We start from the raw sequence: 20,350 nt of genomic DNA, 5'->3' as shown, positions 1-20,350 counted from the left end.
TTGGTCCCGAATCTAAAATTTTTGTTACTATTCCTTTGATGAACCTCTTAAGTCAGGAGGAGAGGTGGGAGAAAAGTCTGACCTGAAATTCATGAATTAGAAAAGTGACGATTACAAGTTGGGTTGTAATTCTTGCATCTACTTACCAAAAGATTTTATCAAATTAGATTCTGGTTAAAGACCATAATTTTAAAATCCCACCACACCACCTCGAAGCTCACACTCCCTCCCATCTAATGATGATGACCCCACCAGACTGCAAAGCAACCGGACTGTTGACAGAACGCGTTTCAGTGCTCCAGACTCGCTAGAACAGCTGGAGCCCATGGTATCGGACCACGTTTTCGTCTTGTCATCAGCATTTCTCTTTCTATCTCTTCTTTCTCTCTGAAGGGTGATCGCAGCAGATATGCTCTCAAACAAGATCTTCTCTGTGAGCAAGATTTCAAGAGAGGAAGTTGTTTCTTCTACCTTTACTAGGAAAAAAAATGAAAGCAGACAACCAAAATAGGCTCTGTGTAGTACTGCTGCTTCTGCCGTTTGGAAAGCTCGGCCACCACATAATGGAAGTGGCTACCTTATCAGTATGGCCAAAAGAGAAGGTGCTGTTCAATCAATGGAGCGAGCAGGAGGCTGCTCGTAGATATTGTCGCTATTATGCCTCCAAAAGGTGATACTATTGAATCAGATGGCGGTCGCCCCAAATGTCTGCAGCATCTTTGTGTTTCTGTTTGCTAACAATCCTGGTTGTGCAAAATGAGCGGTAGTCACCATGATATTTTGTGGGCAGCCTTCCCCTCTTCTGATATCGAAGACAGGAATGCATGATCCTACCTTCCATTTCTTATCTTCCTAATATTTACTTGTTATTGTTCATTTATTTTGGGGAGTGATTAATGCTGGATGCAAGATTTTCACAGTGAAAACCCTAGAACCGCACGTTTGGAATTTACTTTTATTAAATCTAAGATTCTACACAAATTCCGGAGATTTGAAATGATAGAAAAATTGTCCATTCAAAATTTCGAAACTTTACGTATCAGAAAACCGTTTTTGTATTTGAGTTTGATTTCCATGGGAAAAGGTAACAACACTACGGAAGGCTACCATCGACTTTAGAATCGATGGGTGTTGAAGTCCTTTATTTATTGGGCTGCTACAATTACCCACTGCCCAAAATCAAGAGGTGGAAATCTGGCATTCTGCTACACCTATCTGCGTTTTACAATTTCAGCGTCAGTTTCACGTTTTGTCCTTTGATTTCTGCTTACTGCTAACGCCATTACTACATGCAGCAACTTCAGCTATAATTATGGAATGCTTATCTCCTGACTTACCATCATCTCTTCAACCGTAAACAGTAGCATGCACCCGTTGGCAATGCTCTATGCCATGGTTATGTCTTTCATGCCCATGATTTTGCCAACAAAACTAGCTGGAATCTTTTCCGTTAAAGCTAGACTTTTCTGCTTCTTGACCTTGTCCTAAAACAGTATGTTTCATTGATATTATTGTGTCCATCAATTGGGTTAGTTGGTTTCGTATCTGGACATTTTTCTTTTATTTTTTCCTGAAAAATGAATTTCCCTGTGTTTCTTCTTCGTCATAGAATAAGACTTCTTCAACTTTCTGTGAATCAATGCTTAGATTAGGCTTATAAAAGGAAAATGGAAGCTCAGAATAAGAGTAGGAGTTAATTTTTTCATCAGAAAACGATAAATTTAACTTTTCCTTTCAGTGCAGAAGATGGAAATGGATGAGGCAATAACTGTTTTAAAATTCCTCCAGCAGAAAACGGAGGCGGACTAAGCATTATAACCTTTTTAGCAGGAAACTGGAAGTGAATGAGGATTAGGATTTTCTTTAGGGAAAGAAGTAAACATAGAAAAGGGAATGAGCACATTGAGCAGTAAACGTTTTTAGCAAAAAACGCAAACGGATTAAGCATCGGAATCTTTTTTTTTTCAGAAAAGGGAAAGCGGTGGGCATTAATAATATTTTTTCCAGCGATGGAAGGAAATGAATTGAAAGATGGATAAAGATTTCTGTGGTGGGGATTGCGTCGTACAACTCGAGTCAATTACTCATGGACACTGACCACAGCAGATTATTGAGAGACAGCTCAACAGCTGCTCTGTTGACGAAGGGAAAAGAGGTATAGAGGAAAGGGCCATTTCTTTCGGATCACAGATTGCACGCGCTTTCGCAAGGCGAGAGAGAGGAGAGAGACAGAGATGACCAGGAAAGATGGAGATGGGGGAGATATAATCCAGTGGTTCGAAGAAGTGTGTAGAGAAGCACCAGCAGTACAAGCCCGGACGCTAGGCCAGATAATACGCCAGAATAGTGGTGCAGAGTACCTCAACAAATGGATGGGACACCTCCCCCAGCTTCATGAGATGGAAGACCAGGAGTTAGAGTCACTTTTCTCATCCTTTGTGCCTCTCTCTTCTCATGCAGACTATGAGCCTTACATCCAAAGGATTGCAGACGGAGACCCGTCTCCCATCCTTATTCAACAGCCTGTCACAACCATTTCTTTAAGGTCAAAATCCCTCTCTTTCTCTCTTTTGTATACATAAAATTTAAAAATATATCTGTTCATGTTCTCCTAATCATAACCAGTCCGCAGAACATTCTTCTAGGCGTTGTTTGCTCATAAAAGAAGAAATAGTTTTACCTTGTAGCTACTTCTGCCTGCTCTCAGGACAAGGACTGACCTGCTTTCCAGGCTTATGCAAATTCCGAAAGGTGGGCATCCAGAAGCCGATCAAACCTTCAATCACGTGCCTAGGGTCGTGATACACCCCACTATGCCGCATCGCCTCCAGACACTAACTACTGTGCATGGTTGGATTAGAACAGTCCAACCGTTGTTTCATGTCAGTTCTCTTGTAGTACGAGTCTGCTAATTTTTACATGAAATATAGCATAGAAAATGGGGCGTTCTATACTAACTTAATATCGGGGTTGGATTTGTGCTGCTCTTGACATGAACTTTGGAAATCAACGAATTCTGAAAAACAAGTAGACCCATTAACATAGTTTTAAATCATCTAAATGTTAACACCTGCGATAATAGTCTCAACGCGTGGTAACGATGTATAGCGACGTGATTGTTCGGAACCATTATATGTGTTTTATCGGTTTCAGTTACACAGTGTTAACGTTTGCAGCTCGGGGACGACGGAAGGAAGACCAAAATTCCTGCTCTTCACTCGTCACAGTGCTCAATCCACCATTCATATGTTTAGATTGGCTGCAGCATATAGATCCAGGTTTGACCTAAATTGTGTCGTCTCCATCACATGCAATTATGCTCTTGGTGTTCAGTATCGAGTTGTTTATTTGTAGTTTAAGGGTTTTGTACTCTCGATTCCACATGCTTGAATGAAATAGGGTGTTTGGAGCAATTGGAAGATCATTTTTATGTAAATTTCTCACGTTGGTTGTTGTAGGTTGTTCCCAACCAAACCAGGAGGGAGGATCTTGGAATTCATATATAGCAGCAAACTGTTCTACACAACGGGAGGGCAAAAGGTTGGAACGGCAACTACCCACTACTTTGAGAGTGAAGAGTTCAAGATGAAGCAAATGAAGACAGAGACATTCACATGCAGCCCCAGTGAGGTCATCGCTAGCTCAGACCACCGGCAATCCACGTACTGCCACCTCCTTCTAGGCCTGCACTTCTCAGAAGAGGTGGAGTACGTGACTTCCACCTTTGCCTACAGTATAGTTGAGGCGTTCAGGGAATTTGAGCTGCTTTGGAGAGAGATTTGCAGCGACATAAGGGAAGGCACCCTGAGCCCAAGAATCACGTCGCCCAGCATGAGAAGGGCAGTCACTGAATTGATCTCCCCAAACCCAGATCTGGCCTCTACTGTGGAGCAGAAATGCATGGGCCTCAGGAAATGGCACGGGGTTATCCCTCGCCTCTGGCCCAACGCCAAGTATGTGTATTCGATCATGACGGGCTCCATGCTGCCTTACTTGAACAAGTTGAGGCACTATGCCGGTGGCCTGCCACTGATTGGCGCAGACTACGGGGCTACTGAGTGCTGGGTTGGGGTGAACACAGAGCCTGCTGCCCCTCCAGAGACTGTCTCCTTCACAGTCGTCCCCACATTTGCATACTTTGAATTCCTGCCCCTCCATCGTCGCGACGCTCCGATCACTTCTGCAGTGGCGGATGATGAATTCATTGAGGCTCAGGCAGTGAGGCTGTCGCAAGTAAAGGTCGGTGAAGAGTATGAAGTTGTGGTCACCACCTTCACAGGTACAGGAAGAGTCACAAGTTCCACGCTTTGATTTAGATACTGCAAAATATTACTGCTGCATATAGGAAGGACATGGCCCACAATTCAAAATCTGCCTTCCTTTTTTGATCCCATGGCCGTCCCAAATGAACCATCTCACAAGAGTACCTAGGACTAGTTACTTACCAGCCACCACATAAAAGGCCATAACCTTTCTCAGTGTCGGGAAACAGCAGTTCCCCGCAGACGTCGTTCACCATGATTGGAAACCAAAAGAAAGTCCTTCACTTTTTTGCTCCTTATGAAATTGCTTGGCTTAGGTTTCTTGATCAACTCTCAGATTGGAAGTGGCTCGTTAAGTTTAGTTTTCTTCTGCTTTTTTTATTAGTAATGCGGTCACCTCCCTCCCAGCGATCTCTGCTTGAGAAGTTTGTAATTTCTTTTCCATCATCATGCGACTGAAGGGCCCTTATCAAAGGCGGGAAGAAATTAACAAACCCCAAGTTGGGTGGCATTGACGTGATGTGCAGATCATATAATTCTGACACAGGAACAGCGGCTATTATTATCGCATCACGATTTCAAGGAGTTTCATAAATTGTTTAATACATAAGAATTTATAATCCTTTAAATACCCTAGGTATCAGCCCAGTCCTGATCTCTTTACTTTTGAATACAAGTCCGGTTGCCCCACCCACTTGCATGAGTCTTTCGCCCACGTCATTCTACTGTCATCAGTGATACTTCTACTCTCTAACCCAACAGTGATTCCTCTGGTTTTCACGAAAATTCCGTCGGTGACCATGTGCATTGACTATGTTATGACATTTGGGAGTCTACCATTTGAAGTTAAAAATTAGGATAGAACCGATTGATGGTAGGAAAGCAGCAAGTCTCCTTATACGTAAGTTCATCTGGACAAAGGCTTTAGCTCGAAAGACGTTGTATGACATAGCCAAATCTGCTTTTAGATGCGCTAGTGCTTAGCTTTTGAAGCTAGAATATATTTTTCCAGCTATGTAGAAATCCTTCTGACTCACTTGGCAGGGAATCAAAGTGGATGCCATTCTTGATCCATCCACGTCCTTCCTGGAGGGTTGGTTGGGATCGATGGATTGGTGGGGTCAGTTACTGAGGATGACAGCTGCTTGTGGGGGCTGTGAATTAAGTGTATAGGCCGCCCCATCCTATGCGTTCTGCATCCATTAATTCAACCTAGCCTTATAGACTGCTGAATAGAACAAAAATCAACGCTCCCAACTGGTCCCAATCTTGGTTTCTTCTTTTCTTTAGGAAAACGATCTCTTCGAAATCTTGGTAAGGCCAGTTTTTCAGTTGGCAAATTGATTAGGTCCTTGTATTAGATGTTTCAGATTGTAGTATTGAGGCTGCATTGAGGCTGCAGGCATCTTCGAGATCGTATTGTATTATAAACGCCTGAATTTTTTTCCAAAAGTTAACGGAGATTTTCGTAGGATCGCCTAAGTTCTCACTCTCTTGCAGGCTGATAGTTGGTCCTCATCACGCTAATCCTTAGGAACCACTTTCAATAATTTCATGGGAAAGAACTCTTCTTTCTGAATCTGTGCACTGAACCAAAACACGTGATCGGATTTCCAAATGGGGCTCACGCTACTTCTCACGAAGCCCGTCTGTTTTTCATGTGAAACTACTCTGGTCTTCCTCAAACAGACACCATTCTATGAATTCGCATCCGTGTTATGTTTTGTCATAGTTCTACTCATCTCGTTCTGAGAATGATAGAGCAGCTTTGCCAAATTGGCCGAATAAATATTCGTTTTGCTTGCCAAAATAACGGTGTCACGTTTCATATACTATTCCCTTTTGATTATTTTTATTATTTTTGAATCCTTTATATTATTTATTTTTCTTATAAATTTTCAATAATGTTTTTTGTTGATTCGTCTGAATTACTGCATCCACTGATTCGCAAATCGGCAGTCTGGCTGACACCATTGAATTTTCCATCTTGATGGCACTGTGGCATAGTCGTACTGACTTCTGAGGTCGAGGCGAGTTCACCGCTGAAAAGGATGCGGGCCTTTTACCACTACTGCCACCACTAATCGGTAGAGTATAGCACATGGCTGTGCTGGGGGTGTCCTCGGCTAATAATACCTCCATTATTATCTCTATCCCTGCGCCCGGAATTAATTCGTGTTCTTCCGCATGAATATCCACCTATTTTAGTGGGTTTTGCTTGTTTGATCTTTGGCCTGATCTTTTTCTTTGCCCCTTCTGTTTCTATTCTTCCCTGTGTCTCAGGACTCTACAGATACAGGCTTGGGGACGTGGTACAGGTATCAGGTTTCCACAATGGCTCCCCGAAACTGAGGTTCGTGGGCAGAAGGAAGCTCACCCTCACAGTCAACATCGACAAGAACACGGAGATGGATGTTCAGCTGGTGGTGGCCAAGGTGTGCGGGCTCCTCGTGGAGTCGGGCGTCGAGCTCATCGACTTCACCAGCACGGCCAACCTCTCGACAACGCCGGGAAGCTACGTCATTTACTGGGAGCTGAGCCAGATTCCTGCAGAAACAGGCCTCCTAGCCGAGTGCTGCAAGAGAATGGATGAGTCTTTTATGGATCATGGCTATGTTTTGTCCAGGAAGGCGCACTCTATAGGCCCCCTTAAACTCTGCATTGTTAAGAAGGGCACGTTTAGGAAGATTCTTGACCATTTTGTGAAGGATGGTGCGTCGCTGGGCCAATTCAAGACGCCTAGGTGCACCTACAATGAGTTCTTTATTCAGATCCTTGAGAGTTGCACCATCGAGAGGATTTATAGCACGGGTTACTGCTGAAATTGAAACGGAGACGATAGGACGACACGCTTTTTTGGTTGGTCTGGGGCTGCCAATCGGTTGTCCACCAGTGCATGTTCGGATAATTCCCAAGAATGTATTATCAAGCTGGCCCCTTGTCTCGATTCCTTTCAGATAGGCCATTTGCAGATGTAAGCACAAACAGAATTCAGCAACGCCACGATCTCGTTAAAAAAAAAAAAAAAGAATGATCAATAAAATTGCAGTTTTGTAAGGTTTCAGTTCTCTGTAAAAGATCTCCCGAGAATATCTCATGCACCCTTCATAGCTACCACCTTTCAAGGATCCTGTTGCTACGTAGATGAACAAGAGTACTTCTCCAAGCATAACTCAGATTTCAGATTGATGGATTATCCCATTATTCAAGCCCATGACAGGGACTCGGGGAGTAATCCCATCTTCGGGTGTAGCTTCCGAAAAGAGAGATTTATAACAAAAGAACCCGATCGTTGATTCTAGAGCATTATCAAATAAAATACATTGGGAGAGCTTTCATGGAAATAATGGACATTTTATGAACAAATAAGCTATAGATTTAGCATATACATCAAGGAGACTGCAAATTTTCAAAGCAATGCCATTCCCATTTCCCAATACACTTTATTAAAGTTCCCATTTTGGACACTGATTTTTCCATTGTTAAAACTGTGCAGATTTACAAACTCTATCCACAGATAATCCTAGTTAATGAATGCTAATTTTGCCTAACTTGCCTAAATTTACTGTTAGTTGTCACCTGTAGGAGCTTTACATCAGTTACCAAACTCAAAACTGTGAAGTCGAACAAAATCAATTGAATCATCCACCAATGCAGTACTGTTGGTGGCATCTTATCAGAAGGTAAACTGCACTACTGCTTTGACTGGCGTATGTCACTGCATGTGAAAGTTAACCACAAGTACGACGAACCAGAAAAGAATGGCTCTAAATCTTCAAATCATAAACAAATACTTCAAATCATCCTCAGTTAGCCGAGTCTGTCGACCACCTCTTTCATCTTCTCCAAATGCGGCTGCAACCATCACCCGTTTCTTCTCCTATGAACACATCATTCGACAGAATCAGGCAACCCGTAAGCAGCGGATGTCCATATATGTTCCATATGTACATATTTATGTGCGTGATGTGACTGAACTAGATTTATGATTTGTCACACCCCATTTTGCAATCTCTTAAACATTCTCAAAAATATCATTCTTGGGTTTTTAATGAAGATATTTTTCATGGGTATTTTTCAGCAAAATCGTTTTTCTTGGAAAAATCTCGGGAAAATTCAGAAAACTTAAAAAAAATAAAACAATTCACAAAGGTAAAATGAAATAAATCATAAACTAATAGGAAAGCATAAATAAAACTAGATAAAAAGGATGTTTTAATGATGATAAAAATGATAAAAAATAATTTAGTTTAAGTTTGAATTTGGATCCACGATGATATTAATGTTAAGAAAGAGAAAAATAAAAAAAAAATAAATCAAGAAAATTACGCAATTAATATATTTTCCCCTTTTTTGTGATTTTTTAACGTTTCCCAATTTTTATAGTTCTAGATTTCTCAGTTGTCCATAATTATATTCAAATTTTTTAGACGACTCATAATGAGGCTGGCGAATCCTGCCCATAACTACGCATGAATGAGCTTATCTGAGTTTGAAACCTTTTTATATGAATGATGATGCCTTTTCATCCAGAAATACGGGAAAATCAAATGAAAGTCCCACGTAAGGTAAGATATTCACAATGTAAGAGCCAGATTATCCTGGGCTCGGGACAACCATAAAGTACTAATATCAAAGAAAGAACAAACATGAAGGCAACTTTAAGCATAAGATTTTCTCTCAGTACCTGAAGCGCTAATATGCGGTCCTCAACTGTGTCCTTGACCGTCAGCCGAGTAACAGAAACAGGACGAGTTTGTCCAATTCTATGTGCTCTGTCAATAGCCTGATCTTCAGTTGTAGGATTCCACCACAGATCCAGAAGAAGAACATGGCAGGCAGCTACCATATTAAGACCAAGGCTTGCAGCTTTCAATGACATAATCATAACCGATACCTACACAAAACACAACTATGAGAACCAGGTTCCACTACTGCAGGGATAAGGACAATAACATTCATGTAGTATGAAACATGCCACTGCCAGAGACTGGCAGCAGGCTTACAACTGCATCAGGGACCACAAATGAGTATGTAAAGTCCCACCTATGGTTGGATGCATAAATTAATCTGAGTCACCTAATGGAAATGGCCACCTAGGCCTTCGACCAAGATGCTCATCAATTGACGTAGGATCTCGACCAACAAAACAAAAATGAAGATAATCAGCAACAAAAGATGGTTTTAACTTTGAAGAACTACCGACTAGTCTTGATAAGGCTACATAGGTTTACCAAGGGCTGAAGATTAACCACGTCCCTGCCAACCATACAAGGATCGATCATTAATTGATCCTATATGGATGAGCGTCAAATGTTAATCCATCCTCAATGGAATAACCATTAGACATCTAGTAAAACAGAGTGCCACGTGCTGCCTATATATTACTATTTACAAATGAAAGTCTTTTATCAAACCTCAGGAAGGGAGTTAAAATCCTTTACAGCCTTGTCCCTTGCAAGGACTGACATAGTCCCATCCAGTCTTCTGTAATTTATGGACGAATTCTTCAGGGGAACTTCAAGCAAGTCCAGCATTCTAGTCCACTGAGAGAAGACAATAGCTTTCTCTGTTACCCTGAGAGGCTTCGAGTTTTGTTCTGAATGACACCCTTCAGTAACAGAATCATAAGTATGACCTACAGAGATGCTTCGTGAGTCTGCTTGTGGCACTTCTGGCAATGTCTGCAAAATGTCAAGGGCAGCTCTGATTTTTGATGATTCAATTGATGGAAAATCTGTAGACTTCTCAGCTGCCTTAACAAGTTCACAACCAGATATAGCAGAAATATTGTGCTCAGTACTCTCATCGAGGGAAATTTTAAGTGTATTTCTTGAGAATACTGAAGAGATATTAATCTGTTTTTTGCAGTGAGCTGCAGGACATATGTTCTCATCACCAGAGAGTCTCTCGCAAATGCATTGATTGCAGAAAACATGAGAACAAATTGTGACAACTGCATCTTCGGGCGGGTCCTGAAACCATTTTTAGTTATCCAAAAAAAAGAAATAAGAGAAGAGAAGCCACTAGAAGTGCTTAAGATTAGAAAGCAGCAAAAGAGGAACAAATCTAGAGTGACCTAAGTAACTAAACTGCTTTTTGATACAGAAGTACAAATTTAAGGAAATACCAGTAATTACGATCTATTCAATAACGCATCCTCAACATTTAAGCATGATATTATGTTAGGTCCAGACCTCATTAAACCAATTCTCTGAATCACCAACAGGACATGAATGTATCAGTTTATGCATCAGTTTATGCATGGATACCAAAAAATTTTGACAATAAAAGGAGATCTATGCCAGAGTTCATCCTGTTGGTCAGGAGAATCTTGAAAAGTATAACACGGCATTACTTCCATGATAAATATGCAAGTCAAATTCAGAACTAAACAACAACAAACCAATCCCTTAATCTTATCGAATAGATAAGCCATATATAATCCATGTATACAGGAAGCATGTGTAAAGTATTTAGGAAATCAGAACTGAAGTAGCATGTTTGCACCACAGAAAAAGAGAGAGAGAGAGAGAGAGAGAGAGAGAGAGAGAGAGAGAGAGCTCTGTGCCATAAGATTTTACAAAAACAAAAAAAAATGGACACTGAAAAAAACAAAGATCATCCTAGAACTTAATAAGAAAGGTTTAATTGGGCAAAGAACAGAAAACAGATGGAAATCCATACATTGCAGATACCACAGAGTGACAAACAAGCTTCCAAATTGTTCAGCAGTTCTTCCTGCTTTTCTCTAGGAAGTTTTTTCGCAGATTCTAGAGAAAACCGCTGCACAGCAGCAGAATCAAATCCTTTCACAAGTTTAGGATGATCGCAAGCTTGTCGAAGTCGCAAAAGCATTAATAAAATGTTCACATAATTTTGTTTCACTGTCCCAGCATCAGCATAAACCTGAAAGTATAATAAAGGAGAATCACACAGCTATCAAAAAAGAGGTTCTAGATCAAAACAATAAAATGAAAAACAGAGCAATTGTACAGGATGAGCCAGCAAGCATCAGAAGAAAAAAACAAAAGTTTAAATATCTTAAATATCATAATGAACAAACAGAATCAGCAGAAGTTCAAAAAACTTCCAATAATACAGGAAAACAAGGATTCATAATTTCCTAGGGAAAAAGCACATACCAAGCCCAGAACTTACCTCCAAAATAGTTACTTACTATACAGAGATAGCAGGTTAAGAACTACTCTAGCTTAGAATTTTCACTAAACTCATGGTAAGGACTATTCACTGAACACGCGGCAGCTAATTCAAATTAAGAGAAAGTGATTCATCATGTATTAGATCGGGTCCGACATATGATGTATAATACACAAGTCATAGACTGGATGAGTTCGATCTCAGATAATCTAATATAATAAACTCAAGAAGGTTCACTAAGTAAGAATAATCAGTGACAAGGCAGAGGATATCACTGGCAGTGCAGCTTCTAGTAAGCTTCCAATGATTCATGCAAAAGAAGATGAAAACAAATTAACAGATAATCTCAAAGCCTATCCTTATATACCAAAAATAAACAAAAGAAATACCTTAAATTGTTCACGAGAGTCGGCCTCTAGCCTAGAATAAAAGTCTCGTTCGTCCATTGAAAAATCCACCTTCTTTAGTGATATGGACTTTGGAGGCAGTTTAATAATAGGTTCACCGTCAATAATTGTTCCTAGACCAATATAATAACAAATATTTAGATATATATAATAATAAGGCCACTCAGAAACAGAAAACACATTGCTGCAATATAACCAGATAAGGGAGCACATCTGTACACAAACATGTCAAAAAACAACATAGAGAATCAACAAGTAGGGGACATCAAAATTGACATGTTACGTAACACAACCAATTTCCAAAATCACCCATTTGGACCAGCTCTTATTCTGCAGCTGATGAATCACTTCAACATCAAACAAGATGGATCAGAGATATAGCATACCACTTATAGGTCAGTGACACCAGTACCAGAATGCAAACACAGGTAGTACAACGAGAAATGCATGCATAGCAGAAAGTTGACGTCTGCCTTTGTGTCTGAAGGACTAGAAGTTGCTAGATCCTAACATTCAGAGTTCAGACAATTCTAACCAGCAATGTCATAACATTATGCAAGACATCCTCATGCATATAATACAAACTAGTTCCAATATTTGCTCCCAAACAAAACTTAACTGCCCCTATGCATTTCAGGGTGCACATTTGTCAATGAGCTACAATAATGTTAATGAGAAATGTTAAGATAAAATCACTTATCCGGACTAAAACAAATGTCCCAACCAAAGCGAAGTTCCACCCAGGGGGATGTGGTTCAATGAACAGAGTATTTTATCATTTAATGTGTTTTCCCTACTCCTCTAGTTATCCTAAGTGTTCAGATCAAGGCATTTTTTTTTAATTAACACATGAAATCAAGCCTTCAGTAATGGAAGGGCTCCTGTTCTCAAGTCAGTAGTGTAGACATGCAAGGCGCACTTCCACATCTTGGATGAAGTGCTGCTTTTGTATCAGTTATAGGATCTATTCCCATGATCTCCTCAATCATAGAATACAAGGTCTTAACCTTTTCCCCTTGATCTTTGCCAATAACTCTTGTCAGTATTGACTTATTATATGTTGTGAGCCCATCTTGGAGAAATGTCCTTAATGGTCATTGGAACTCTGAAGTTAGTTAGCTCTAGGTGGTTTATCTATGTCCTGCACCAGCCTACACGAGTGGAACCACCATCTACTTAGAGACAGCCAGACAGGTATACATCTAACATCTAGATGTCACAGTGAAGATTCATAGGTTGACAACATGAAACTCATACCTCTGATTTGCTAATATTTCTGCCAGGTCATCACGATAATGACCAAAATTTTACTACCTGTAGGTACCCATAGATAAACACTTTAAATCCCAACTAGACATCCTACCTTTATAGTTTATACAACCCTGTGCAGATATGGAGCACACTATGATGCTAAGTCATGATTCTTCTGACAATGGCAACCTTATATGCACAAAGTCCTCTACTATAACAGGCCATGACCCACTGTCTATTTACTGAGGTCATTATAATTCAAGTGAATGGGTGCAACTGAGCCAGTCTTAGAGAGTGTACAGCATCCCAGGACTCTAAACATGTTTTATATTTTTTCCAACTCTTTCAATGAAGGCCCCCTTAGCTTACATTCTGAATTCCTCTGACAATAAGATATTCATCAGTTCTTTGCATCAGTTCCCAAACCTGATCGTATGTAAAAATTTGTTCAGTACTTAGCTTGTTAGGAGATTTGCCGGCTCCATTAGCTAAAAAAGTATCAAATGCATGGATAGCCAGGAAGAAAACAAAAAAATAGCCACAACCAAATGAATGTTAAAAGGAAAAGGAAAAAAATGAATTTATATGTTTAGAAAACACATACAGATTAACATATTGAAATAAGAGAAAATAAAAAACACGCAATAAATTTGCACAATAAGACCAACAACCCACCTTTAGTACGACGAAGCATAATTGTTTGCAATACCGCTTGTAGCTTCTTGTATCCAGTAGTTGGGGACCTACTAATTGGGTTCTTAATTGTAGTGCAAAAGGACTTGTAGACAGCATATGGGTCGTATCTAAGGAACCGAAAATAACTATACAGATCATCAATTGCATTCTGGATAGGCGTCCCTGACAAGCACCATCTTCTTTTTGCTCGAAGACCCCAACAAGCTCGAGCAACTTGAGTTCTGTGATTTTTTATGCTTTGAGCTTCATCAAGAATTACCCTAAACCATCCAACTCTTGCTAGTGGACGAGCAAAAGGCTCTGAATTTTCAGCTACTTTCTTGTTCTTCTTACTGTTCTTCTTATCATTCTGGTAATGTTTCCTTTTTTTGCCACTAAAAGAATCCGAAGTCAATCCTTCGGATTCATCATTCCTTTTTTCATCATCTTGATCAACAAGTGGTTGTTTTGGAACTTCCATGCTTACAATTGAATATGTGGTCAGCACCACATCATACTTGGCAAGCTCATCCGGATCTCTTGTTCTATTGCTTCCATGGTAAACAAGAACTGAAAGCTTAGCCTTAGCAGAAACTTTATTTTGAAGTTCTTCTGCCCACTGCCGAAGGACACTAGTTGGACATACGACCAGTGTTCCAGCTGCAGGCCTCCTCTTACATGTTGAGGTAGTGCTTTCACTTCCAAAAGATTTGGTACCTATGCTACACTCAGAATTTCCAGTTTGCTTCAGTTCCCCAGGTCCCATAGTTCCATCATCTTCATCAAGATCAAGCGGCTCAGGTTTAACATCAACCGTTTTTTCAGAACTTGTCTTCAAAGATGGAGACTTTTCCATTAGTATGAGAGCAATCATTGATACCGTTTTGCCAAGTCCCTGTCAAAAAGCCCGGCCACAAGAAAAGAGAGCTAAATACATAACCCATAACTTAAGGGCTGTGAAATATGAAGGTCAAGAGAACCCCACACCACAGAATATTTTACCTGGTCATCTGCAAGAATGCCACCAGAACAATGCAGAGTAGCAGTTTCTTTTTGCAACATCCATGACAAGGCGATACGCTGTATTAGAAAACATTTATATCACTTAATCAACACTATGCAGAAAAAACATAGTGCAAGGCCTTCTATGGTATAGATTTAATAACTCACCTGGTGCCTCAAAAGGGGCACTGCCAAAACTCCATCTGGAGGGCTGACTTCTTTTCTTGGCTGAGATAGATCCTGCAACAAGCCTAAACAACTTATATAAAGTTTATCCAGTTTTACAACCAAGGAGGTGAAACTGATGGCAGAGATATAAATCAACTTGTAGCATTAAGAGGGTAGCCTTTGTGACTAGTTGCCAACAGGGTGGATAAACATAATTACATAAATGTTAGGTTCTGCTATAAACTACTGTTCTTAGACACAGAAAGACAGACAATTCCATAAACAAGAAATCATTCTCTCCAGATCTCCAGATTAAGTTAAACATGAAGAGGCTCAAGCGAGTTCCAAATTATTCTGAAACCAAGCAACAGAACAAAGGTACAAAACAGTGAGAGCTAAATCCCCTTTTAGGGTTTTATTTTCGTTTCATTAAGAATACCTCAACCAACTAGTAATGCAACTCAATAACTAGCTAAACTAAAACAACAGATTGAAACCAACACTAGCCTGGAAGCAGAAGCATGCACTGCCAGGTTGACAAATTGCGTTTTGCAAGTCAAAGAATGGCAAGTAACATCCTATTCAACAAGTTCAAACAAATAAAATTTGGCATTATAACATCAGGTGAGCATTAAGCAATAACATTGAAGATAAACAATTTGAAGCATACGACAGTTACAGTTTCCAGAATAAAGATCACCAAAGGACGCAAAAAGAAAGATCAGTATCACAAAATGTAAAAGATTTTGAATGCCAAAATAAAATGTTCACATGTATATACGTGCATGGATATCAGCACACGATGATCCCAACAGAACACAGGACAAATATCCAGAGTACTCGTAGAAATATTATGATGATACACCTTCAAAAGAAAACATAACTTAAGATTTCTACAACAGCATTGCCAACCTAATAAAATTATCATGTGTGCGTGAGAAAGGAAGGCTGTGGATACCTGTAAAGCTAGCCTGTAAGTCAATCTTTCATCATATGTTCTCCCTCTTTCCTCCCCAGGCCCAACACGATGGAATGAGTCACCAAAAATAGGAGGTTGTGAAGAGGTAGGGACCTTGTTCTGCATAGTCATGAGAGGTGGATGTCCTCGAACACTTATATCTTCAACAATATAGACATCAGCATCATTTGAAAAGCTTCCAGGAAAATCTGTATGATTCAGTTGTCAAAAGAACTGAATGATAGTGTGAAAGTTAACATGCTGAAAACCATTTTATCTATGAACTTATGAGATAGTCTTACTAGTGCTTGATAGTTGAAGATTCTGAAAGGCATGAGCAGAAAAGATTTCTGATGATTCTTGAACAAAAGGTACCACATCAGCACTAGATTTTTGTCTACTCATAGAAGAAACCTGCAATATAGTTAAACAGATTTGTGCTTCAACTTCATGATGATAGCTAAGTGGTGAAACGTAATTTTAGAATTCAGATTAGCAAAGATTCAGAGTTAGACTAGCAAAGGTTTCTTCTAAGTGATGTATAACCACCAGATTGGTCTTCACCGTTGAAATAGACACAACAAATTTCTTCCAAACACTTCTTTGCTTAATAAGAAAAAATGGGTTAATGATGAATTCCTGCACTTACATTTTCACTATTGAAAAACACAGATTCTTTCTTCATGGAAATGGATTGATGTTCAGTGGGTGAACCTGCAGTTGATTAAACACATCCCATAATGTATCAAATGAAATGAGGAAGCCAAAACAAAACAAAAAAAAGTGTTATTATGTAAGAAATTTCACCATCCATACATCTATTGTGCTGAAAATCTTGAGAAATCAAATTGCAAGTCATGCCTCCGGCAACTTGTTCAGCCCCCATGTGGAATGGCAACCCATTTTTCATATTTTCCAACAAAACCTCATCATCACTATCTGAAAGAGTAAGGTCCACGACACAAGCAGAATCCGACAATAAGTCTATGTCTTCTACATCCAAATTGGAACTACCAACATGACCTAGCAACTCATTTGCCCAACGATTATCAACACCTTGAGTTGGACCAGGAAGAACAGGTGTCTCTATTGTACTTTTAACAAACATGCCTTGCTCAAAAGGAGAGAGAGATAACCAATCAGAGTAGGAATTTCCAGCATCATGGTTGACTAGAGGCTTCAAATCCACCTGCTGGGGTTTATTCAGCATATCCTCATCACATATTTGATCAGTGTATGCATCAGCAAACCCACCAAAGCTATCCAAAGACACAAGAGAGTCTACATGTTTCCCATCAGTGTCTAATGTTCCATTCAGTATTCCTTCATTCATTGGATCAATGTGTGCATCAGAAGCTCCATCATTATTTTCCAGAGACAACAAGGAGTTGTCCACTCCATTGTTACCTCTAAGAATTGGGAACTCCAAGTTGTTTGCAGAAGACAATGGATTAAATCCAGGTTGACTAGCTTCAAATGGAAGTGACCAAGGATGCTGGGATTCCCCTGAAAATTAATTCCACTTTGGCAAATATAAGTACAAATCCACTACCATTGGAAGAGCTTACAAAAATCTAAATCTGTAAACAAATCGCTAGCTTCACCAGTTCATCCTTCACATGAAGGAAAAAAATACAAAATAAATTGTAAGAAAAAGGAATATCTATATGAGTCAACTTTATTACCATGTTTAGAATCAGAGGGGATCTCAGGAAATTCTGGAATGAGAAATCCACTTTTCATTGATGAAACATCTACATTACCCTGTTATCAACCAAAAAACAATAAAACTTAGATTCTAGAAAAGACAGCCAAGCATATGTAACTGTTTGGTAAGATGGCACTCACTTACCCAAAAACTAATACATGTTACGGTCCTGCACTATGAAGAGGAACCTAGTAATCCAACTCAATTCTGATTTTCTTGGTACAGACACAAATACATCTTCCGTCCCATATTTTTGTCCCTATGTATGTGTGTGGGTGGGGCGCGTGTGTGTGTGGGTGTGTGGGTGGGGCGAGTGTGGGTGTGTGTGGGTGTGTGTGGGTGTGGGTGTGGGTGTGGGGGTGTGTGTGGGTGTGTGGGTGTGGGTGTGGGTGTGTGGGTGTGTGGGTGAGAGAGAGAGAGAGAGAGATTTGATTAATAAAGGCTAGCAGGAACGGCGTTCCATGGAAATCCCATGAAGGTCATTTTACTATGACGTATTTCCCCATCAAAGATGAACGATGAAATGGAATCCGTGCTTGACCTTAACTTGTTCATACATGAGAAAGCAATTCATCTTCTACGCAAATGAATAGATTTACCAACTCCATACCAGATCTAACAGTAGCTAGCTTAACGTAATAATTACCGGCGGCAGCAAGGTTCCTACTGTTCATACAAGACTGATCTCCATCAAGCGCAAACGATCGCTTTCCTAATCCACCCACCGTGCTGCAACAAAGAATATCGTGCCCCAAAATCTCTACTCCAAGAATCAAGAAACACATGCAAACCTAGATAATATGCAAGTAGCTAAGGGGAGACTAAGATGCCAACCATCGTTATGAAAGGATAAAAAAAATGTTAATCTTGTTTTCACTCTTTCAAGTATCGTGACCCAGTAATCGTCCGAACGCCCCGAGTATGCCAAGGGCATGATAACTGAAGATGTTTGTTATTCCTGATCTGGCAATTAATGATCAATTGCGACAATAGTGACTCCACGTGAACCCATAATAAGGCCACCGTAGAATTTTAAATAGCACGATCGCGGGACGCAATTCTTTCCATACACAGAGGGAGAAACGGATGGAACCGCATGAAAATCTTGTAATACAAAACAAAGAACAGTCGAATTTTCCTCTCAGACCAAACAAACGGATGAGGAGCAGCTCCCTCGATGGCAAAGAAGCCAACTGAATAACTGATGGAATCCGAGAAAAGAACAAGCAATTCAACAGTCCGAGAGAGAGAGAGAGAGAGCACATACCTTAGAGGAATTTTGCGACTGATTTTCGTTTAATATGTCATAGAATCTTTCAACACTGATTGAGTAGTCGTCCGAATCATCCAACTGATCGCCGCCGAGAAAGGCGGCGGCTTCCCCCCAAAAGTTGAAATTGCTCGGCCCGTCGGACACCAACATCGTCAAACACCATGAAAAAGCCTCGAAGGCAATCAACAACGTCAACAACGCCCGATGCAAAGATTTTCAGAGGGTGGAGACCCGCAATCAACAAGAATTGGCAAACCGAAGGATAAGGATCGCCAACGCCTTAGCAACGAAGAATCGCCGCCAGTCGAACCGAAACCCCCCAACCAGGCGAAAAGAAGCAAAAGAAGAAGAAAGAAAAGAGGAAAGAGAGATGAATCGAAGACTTTTCCGAATGGGCGGGCGCGTGGTGAGAAAAGAAAAGGGGTGGTTCGCGGGGTAAGAAAGGAGAGAAGGGGGAGGAAACTAACGAAGGGGGTGGGCGGTCTTGAGGCTTAAATAGGTTGTGGCCGTGGGTGAGATGAAGCGCGTGATCTGGAGGAATCGGGAAACAAGGAAGAGAGAGTGGGCAGACTCAGGCTCGTTCCCCTTCCCTCTCTCCTTCATCCACGTTATGTAGGCAGCCCTGCGATCGCAGCCTGAAAAGTCTTCTTCTCAATGCTTCCCCTTTCAAGTTTCGGCGCATGCAATCTCCGGTTCTTTTGTCAAAATTTTATCGGAGATTCATATGCTTAAAAACTTTTAGAACAGGCATCTAGTTTTTTTAATCTATGTAAGTTTTATCTTTTAGTTTGTAAATTTAAAGGGATCTGCGCCTTCCCAGCCGCCTTGCCATAATAAACAGACCTACAGTATTTGGTCGGCAAAAGATCAGCATCGCAGTTCATAAAAATTTTGATTACTACAACTGAATGACGTACCTTTCAAAATTCAAACTCATATTCTTGAATAATATGCAGTATGTACAACTCTATCGACCAAGATTCTCGGGGCTTTTTGGTTTCCACTTTTCACAAACTCATAAATATGTGTTTCTACTATTTGAAAATTGACAACTTTCTCGTTTTAAAATATCAAAATCTTTATAACCCAAGCATATACTCAGAGAAAGTCTCCCATAAAATTCATGTAAATTATAATATATATATATATATATATATTATTTATTGAAGATGGTAGCTGTAGTCTGCCAACAGGCAGCATTCTAAAAACGTAAGGAGAAGTTTCCAAGCAATTTCTTGATTGATTCTTATGTACTTGGCTGGTTAGGTTTTGATTCCTTACGCATCTTCTATTTTCCCCCTTGAAGTAGATTAAAAACGATACTCATTTGCGGTTTTTTTCTTTTTGGTTCTGAGTTTTGGTGGCGGGTCAGCTACCAATGGGTAATTCAGACCCAGTTAGTTTACAATGCAAAGGTACCAAAATTGAAACCAGGTCTGGATCTAGTCCTTCCTAGGGAAAAAATTATATACAGTTTAGTGATTT

The 20,350-nt window shown here is 40.2% G+C and overlaps 2 protein-coding genes across 5 annotated transcripts; one reads left to right on the top strand and one right to left on the bottom strand.

Annotated features, from left to right (window-relative positions):
• Positions 1-404: 404 nt before the first annotated feature.
• On the top strand, positions 405-7,264 carry LOC116248993 (indole-3-acetic acid-amido synthetase GH3.10-like). 2 transcript variants are annotated; one of them, XM_031622083.2, is made up of 5 exons: positions 405-670; positions 1,969-2,545; positions 3,177-3,278; positions 3,459-4,279; positions 6,546-7,264. In XM_031622083.2, the coding sequence occupies exons 2-5, from the start codon at positions 2,235-2,237 to the stop codon at positions 7,082-7,084; spliced, it is 1,773 nt and encodes a 590-aa protein (XP_031477943.1). In that variant the 5' UTR covers positions 405-670; positions 1,969-2,234; the 3' UTR covers positions 7,085-7,264. The 2 variants fall into 2 exon arrangements, with proteins under 2 accessions (XP_031477943.1, XP_031477934.1); XM_031622074.2 differs by having other exon boundaries at positions 405-2,545.
• Positions 7,265-7,658: 394 nt separating this feature from the next.
• LOC116256018 (helicase-like transcription factor CHR28) lies at positions 7,659-19,496 on the bottom strand. 3 transcript variants are annotated; one of them, XM_031632140.2, is made up of 14 exons: positions 18,860-19,496; positions 17,570-17,648; positions 16,692-17,390; positions 16,534-16,598; positions 16,187-16,298; positions 15,885-16,093; positions 14,927-14,998; positions 14,759-14,836; positions 13,757-14,651; positions 11,813-11,943; positions 10,950-11,171; positions 9,680-10,237; positions 8,950-9,159; positions 7,659-8,142 (listed from the first exon to the last, which is right to left on the bottom strand). In XM_031632140.2, exons 1-14 carry the CDS (start codon positions 19,013-19,015, stop codon positions 8,038-8,040), a joined length of 3,591 nt encoding a protein of 1,196 aa, XP_031488000.1. In that variant the 5' UTR covers positions 19,016-19,496; the 3' UTR covers positions 7,659-8,037. The 3 variants fall into 3 exon arrangements, with proteins under 3 accessions (XP_031488000.1, XP_031488009.1, XP_049934380.1); XM_031632149.2 differs by having other exon boundaries at positions 16,701-17,390; positions 18,860-19,495; XM_050078423.1 differs by lacking the exon at positions 18,860-19,496 and having other exon boundaries at positions 16,692-17,406; positions 17,570-17,647.
• Positions 19,497-20,350: the final 854 nt, after the last annotated feature.

This window comes from Nymphaea colorata, chromosome 1, assembly GCF_008831285.2.
Source record: "Nymphaea colorata isolate Beijing-Zhang1983 chromosome 1, ASM883128v2, whole genome shotgun sequence".
NCBI lineage: Eukaryota > Viridiplantae > Streptophyta > Magnoliopsida > Nymphaeales > Nymphaeaceae > Nymphaea > Nymphaea colorata.
The sequence above is the reverse complement of the archived record's forward strand: the minus strand, read 5'-3'. Positions and strand labels throughout refer to the sequence as shown.